Here is a 6000-nt window from a genome sequence, read left to right as displayed (position 1 = left end):
GGAAATTACTAAAATTATAGGCAGCTTGGCTATTTAGGGGCAATTACACACATTTCTAAATTTGAAGGATGCCTGGGCAAGTGGGTGCCTTTGGCAGCCCAGCGACCCTCCCAAAGTCACATCATATTAAAGACAGTTTAAACAGATAAAGCCAGGCCCTGTGATGTTTACACTCCAGCTCTGAGATTCTTAAACATGAGAGTACACTGTGAGTCTGGGCTGCTTGTAGACTTCAACACTGCAGTAACTATGATCATGAAGCAGCTACCATGCTTCAGACTAAAAACCAAATGTTTATTTACAGAATTTAGACTTGCCCACAGTTAACCAAAATAAGAAAACTAGGCCTTTTCTGTCTGGACTACATTTCTTCTTCTCATCATAGTCTCATAATGCCAGGAATATAGACCTAAGTAAGAGAACTGTGTAAGTCTGTATTCTTTAAAACAAAAACAACAACAACAAAAAACCAAACCAAATTCATGGAAAAAGAAAGATTTCCCACAAACATGTAACCACTAAGAGACATACAAGTTTAAGCTTGTAAATAGGAGGGTTGTAAAGCTCATAAAATTATGGCATTTTGTTTAACTCTGTGAGATGATTTAGTGGCATTGAGATATCTGGTTCCATCAGAAGCAAACCCATAATTTGATTCTAAAATGATATTTTGAGGCCACGAAATTAGCCAATGTACAAGCTTATCGTGCACACATCAACCCTTCTGGCACTTGAAAATGTCTTGTGAAATCGGCTAACTGATACTCTAAGGAGAGAGGGCATGAACTAAGCCAGAGAGACCAGGAGGGAGGAGGGGTGGAAGATGAATTCCGGAGTCAATGAACAATGGTTAAGCAGGCCAAGGATGCTGGGCTACAGGGGGAGAACCCAAGCCAAAGAGGAGAAAGTGAGAAAAGAGAAAAGGCCTCTCGGTGCCGTAGCCTCCCATTTCAGAGTGTGTGGCAATGCTGAGGAAGGGCCAAGAATTCAGGGCCAAGAAGGAAAAGATACAGGATGAGTGGCATCCCACAATCATTTTCAAAATCGCACCCCCCACCCCCCACCACACACCCCCATCCCCACCACACACACCCCACCACACCCCCACCACCACACACCCACACACACCACACCCCCCACCACACACCCACACACACACACACACACACCACACCCCCCCACCACACACACACACACACACCACACACACCCCACCACACACACCCCACCACACCCCCCCACACACCCCCCCCACTACACCCCCACCCCCACACACACCCTCACCACACACACCCCCACACCCCCTCACCCCGCCGCGGTCTAAGGCTCTCCATTGCACTCCACAGCTCCACACCCTAAATGTCCTAGCACATCCCAACTGCATCATCTTGAGGACAAAGACAAGTACATAGATCTTTAGGGAACATTATGACTCAAGATCTGGTCACTTCAAGGATAAAACAGTCTTCATTTTCAGCTCATTCATGTCACATATAGAACGGTGAGAACCATTCAAACCCTCCTATTTGCCTTTTCTAGTAGATTAACTACATTTCCTTCTTTCCTTTCCGTGACCCAGAAACCCAGTACACAGAAAATCAAGGGTTAGAAACAAATGAAAGGCCATCCAAGACGAGGGTGTGGTATGTTTCTGTCAACACAATTCTTTAATAGTGACTACATTAACACTCATTTAGATGCTGAGGTAGTGCTTTGCTTCTACCATTTTTTAGGAGTTTGAAAACCGCTCTTTCTGGGGTCCCTAACTGAAGCCAACCAGCCGGAGGGTGTTGGGGTAGCTTTTGCGCATGCTCATGCATTTTTCCTGGTCGATGTACAGGGTGTTGGCTTTCACAGCCAAGTCATGCTCCAGGGTGGCTTTGGTATGGACCAAGGACTGCAGGGTGTCCTCCGAATCCCTCAGGCGCTGCTGCAGAGTCTGGATGGTGTCGTCCACCTCATTGACCTCGTTAACAAGGCTGCAGGAGGGAAAGCATGGTCAGCAAGGTGGGCACCCTCCTGCAGCCTGCCCTCAGCTGCATTAAAGGTATCTGGGGCAGTGACCCTGTCAGAAGCACTTTAGGTAGCAAGGGAATTGGCATCTATGTATGATTCCGGTATCATGCCAGGGTCGCTCCCACTGCCCACACCCTGGACTCAAATAACAAGCTAAACATATTTCTGAATTAAGACATACACACACACACACACACACACACACACACTCCCCTTTATAGTCTTATATATTATATATATATATATTCATATGCACACACTGATACTTCATAAAAAGTAAAATGGGAGGGGGAAACCTCAAAACTTAGCTGAGACTTTTTACCTTTGACTTTAGTCTTGAAAAATAGTTTTAGAGTTGAGGAGAGAGAGCCTCTACTATTTAGAATTCTGCCCAACCCGTTACTATATCTTAGCAGGGGGCACTCCCCAAATTACAATGTTGCAACAAGGCCCTAGGTTAAAAACCCCCGGGCTCTAAAGTCAGCATATTGCAATTTTCCAAACCTTAATGCAACATGAAGAGGATATGTGACTGTGTAACTGTAAACTGTGACCCTGAAACTGTCCCACATGCTCTTTCTGGGTACTGATGAAGAGTAGTCACGAGGACGGGAAGAAAAAAAATACAGCATCATCATAGAGTGGAGCAGCTCCTTCTCAAGGATGCAGTCAGTATGTCATGGTCTCCGCGATTCTGTATTGTTCATGGACCTTTCCTAAATGCCCATGCATCATTTTGCATTTGGTCTCCAAGCTGCCTGTCTTTTGGCTCATCAGCCTGTTGGAGTACTAGACAGATCATCGTCATTTGCATAAACAAACATAACTATTAGGCATGCTTCTGTAAATAGCAGCTGTGTGGGTTTTTTGTTGTTGTTTGCTTGTGGAAAACATTGTCCCTAAGTAACTGTTTGCCTTCTCATTTTGTTTATGGTATGTTTGTTATGTTTTGCTGTACCTAAGAGTTCAGTGTTTAGTGAGCCAGTTTCTCTCTTACCCACTTTGGGATTTCTTCTACCATGTTTCTATTTAGAAAGTTTTTTTCTTCCCAAGAACAATTACCCACCGGTTTGACCAATAGTGTCTCAAGGATGTGCCTCTGTGTCGCTCAAGGGTAAAGTTGGCAGTCATCTTTATTGCAACTTGTTAGTGACTGCTCTCCATGTAAGTGCTGTTCTGAATGCCATACTGAGTCAACTGGCTTGCTCTTGCTAAGGACACTATCACCCAGACGAGAGAAGGGTCTCCACACTCACACGAGCAAATGGAGACATTGGGAGGCAACTACCAGCCACTTTTACTAACTTCTCCTCTGGTTCCAGCCAGTTGCAAACATAACTCAGAGTGCAGTCATCCTACCGTGTCTGCGGGTTTGTGTGTGCATCCGCTAAGTCACAGATTTAAAACATTCAGGAAAAAATGCACCCGTGCTAAATGCATATTTTATCTTCTTACTCCCTCAACACTGTACTGCCACAACCATTTACAAGGCACAGGCATTAGAAGTAATTTATCCATGAATGATAAGTACACAGGGGGATAGGCATAGGTTATATGCAAATGTTGCTTTATTTTCTAGAAGGGGTTTCACGTGTGTGGATTTTTTGATAGCCAAGGGAAATCTTAGAACCACCCACCAGGGATCCTGATGGATGTCCATCAAATCCTGATGGGTGGTGCAAAGATGAAACTGTGTTTTTTTCAAAGTTTTGCTTACTAGCAGATGAAAGGGATGTGGATTTAGTTAAAATATAGATCAGAAACTGTTCTGAATAGAACAGTGCCTATGACCAAATAAGGAGCTAGGCATCCCTAGAAGGGAAAAAGATTTCACCATGACAGAAACATATCCAAACCACATTCGCACCAGGACACAGGGCCACTGAACTTTGCAACTGGAAAAGGAGCAACTGGAAAAGGAGCATCCGGGGTCGTCAAGCCCAGGTCCCTTGTTTTACAGATGAGGAAGTTGAGCCCAGAGGATTGATGAGCTGCCTGTCCCCAGTGACACAGGCCACATGTGTTTATAAGCAATGGCAGGCCATCCTGGAATCTAGGAAGGAAATACAGAGCCTGGGTGGCTCTACTAAGGAACAGGGTCCCATTTCCTGTCCCCACCCTCTTTATTCCTCGAAATAAAAGGGCAGAAGCTGAGACCCAGGACAGTGGCCTCAGGACATAGGGATCCTTTGAGATGACCCATCTCAGTGTCTCTTTTATTTGTAATCCTCACAAGACAATACACAGGATGCCTGCCCAGTTGGACTTCAATGTCAAATAAACAAGTAATTTTTAGTGCCAAGTATTTTTTTAAGGCCTGGAACAATACACATATTGTAAAGTTGACCATCTTAAGTGTATTCATATGTGTAGCTCAGGGGCATTTAGTGCATTTACATTGTGTAGCTGTCTCCACCATCCACCCAGAGGGAGATCTTTACAGAGATCCACAACTGGTCAAAATGCAGAGAATAAGGGACCAGCTAATACATCTGTAATGACACCTCTACATCTCTGGCACAGGTGAAAACACAGAAGACATAGAAAGATCTCAAGAGCCAGGAGCCCAGGATTCGAGCCTGTGGCCACACAGTGTTCCCCAGGCATGGTAGGGAAAATGCACCCATAAGATCTCAACAATATGACTTCTTGAACAAGACCAGCATGATGTCAACACCAGGTGACCTGACAATATAGACTGGGAAAATTCTGTGGGGTTTCACCCCCGATGAGGAGCTATAGGTGATCAGTGGCTGCTGAAACAGTGTGATTGATAGCTCTGAGAGAAAATTAGTTTCCTCCAGGGAAAAGCTCCCATATAGGATATCCAACGCCAGTTGTTCAGCCCTGAACACACACACACACATGAGCAAAGCAAAATGGACTCAGTAGGTTGTGTGTGTGTGTGCACGCGCACACACGCTCGCACATATGTACACATGTGTGTCTATGTGAAACATAGTAATTAAGAAGATGCCACAGTCTGGGGGCACCCAGGAGGAGTTCGAGGTAGCAGTTATGCAGATAAGGTGCTCATGGACGAAGTTCTCAACTTTTAAAGAGTATTTTCTAGAGAAAGAACCCCACAGTGTACTGCTGCTTGAGGAAGTCTCTCTCCATCTAGACCTCTCCTGCAGTGTTCGGTGATGGGGCAGACACAGCAGGGTGCCCTCCTGTGAGTTTCTCCTGGATAGGATGGTGATGGAATCTGCGTGTTTACTGTTTACAATTTACTTTCTGTACTTCTCCGGAGTTCTACCATGAACTTGGTGAACACTGTACTTCAGAAAACAAACAAACAAAACATACAACTTTTCCCTCCCTAAAATAGAGAAACAGTCCATGCTCACAATGAGTGGGTTCTTTTTGTTTGTTTGTTTTTGGTTTGGTTTTTTTTTTTGTTTTTTTTTTTTCTTTTTTTTTTGAGACAGGGTTTCTCTGTGTAGCCCTGGTTGTCCTAGAACTCACTTTGTAGACCAGGCTGGCCTCAAACTCAGAGATCTACCCACCTCTGCCTCACAAGTGCTGGGATTAAAGGTGTGCGCCAGCCACCACTGCCCGGCTATTGGTGGGTTCTTTATTGATAGACTCAACTAACCTCAGACAGAAAGTATTGTATTGCCTTTTTAAAAATTTGCATCTTATTGAACATACACACCTACTTTCTTGACCTTAGTCCCTAAACATCACAGGACAGCAGCTGCTTATTTTAGTAGGTATTTACATTGGATTTTGCTAATCTACAGATGATTTCATATGTGCAGAAGGAAGTACTCATGGCAAATACTATACCATTTAATATACAAGACGTTAGCACCCATGAATTTTGACATCTCTGAGTGGGTCCTAGACCTAACATCCCAAAATATCAAGGGGCTACCATTAGGAGAGGTTTTATTTTGTTTTTTTGGTTTTTTTCCTACTGACTTTTTAGAGGGGTAACCTGAAGGGGCCTGGATGATAGATACCATACTGATACAAACA

At 44.3% G+C, this 6000-nt stretch overlaps 1 protein-coding gene across 1 annotated transcript in view; it reads right to left on the bottom strand.

The window, feature by feature from the left end:
- Window positions 1-1639: 1639 nt before the first annotated feature.
- The window catches only part of Tekt3 (tektin 3), a 44060-nt gene continuing 39699 nt past the window's right edge, over window positions 1640-6000 (bottom strand). The window contains exon 8 of the mRNA XM_006973530.4: window positions 1640-1979. Within this exon, the coding sequence (XP_006973592.1) occupies window positions 1763-1979 (217 nt within the window). The 3' untranslated portion in view covers window positions 1640-1762. The remainder of the gene's footprint in view (window positions 1980-6000) is intronic.

This window comes from Peromyscus maniculatus, chromosome 8 (genome assembly GCF_049852395.1).
Source record: "Peromyscus maniculatus bairdii isolate BWxNUB_F1_BW_parent chromosome 8, HU_Pman_BW_mat_3.1, whole genome shotgun sequence".
Lineage (NCBI taxonomy): Eukaryota > Metazoa > Chordata > Mammalia > Rodentia > Cricetidae > Peromyscus > Peromyscus maniculatus.
The sequence above is the reverse complement of the archived record's forward strand: the minus strand, read 5'-3'. Positions and strand labels throughout refer to the sequence as shown.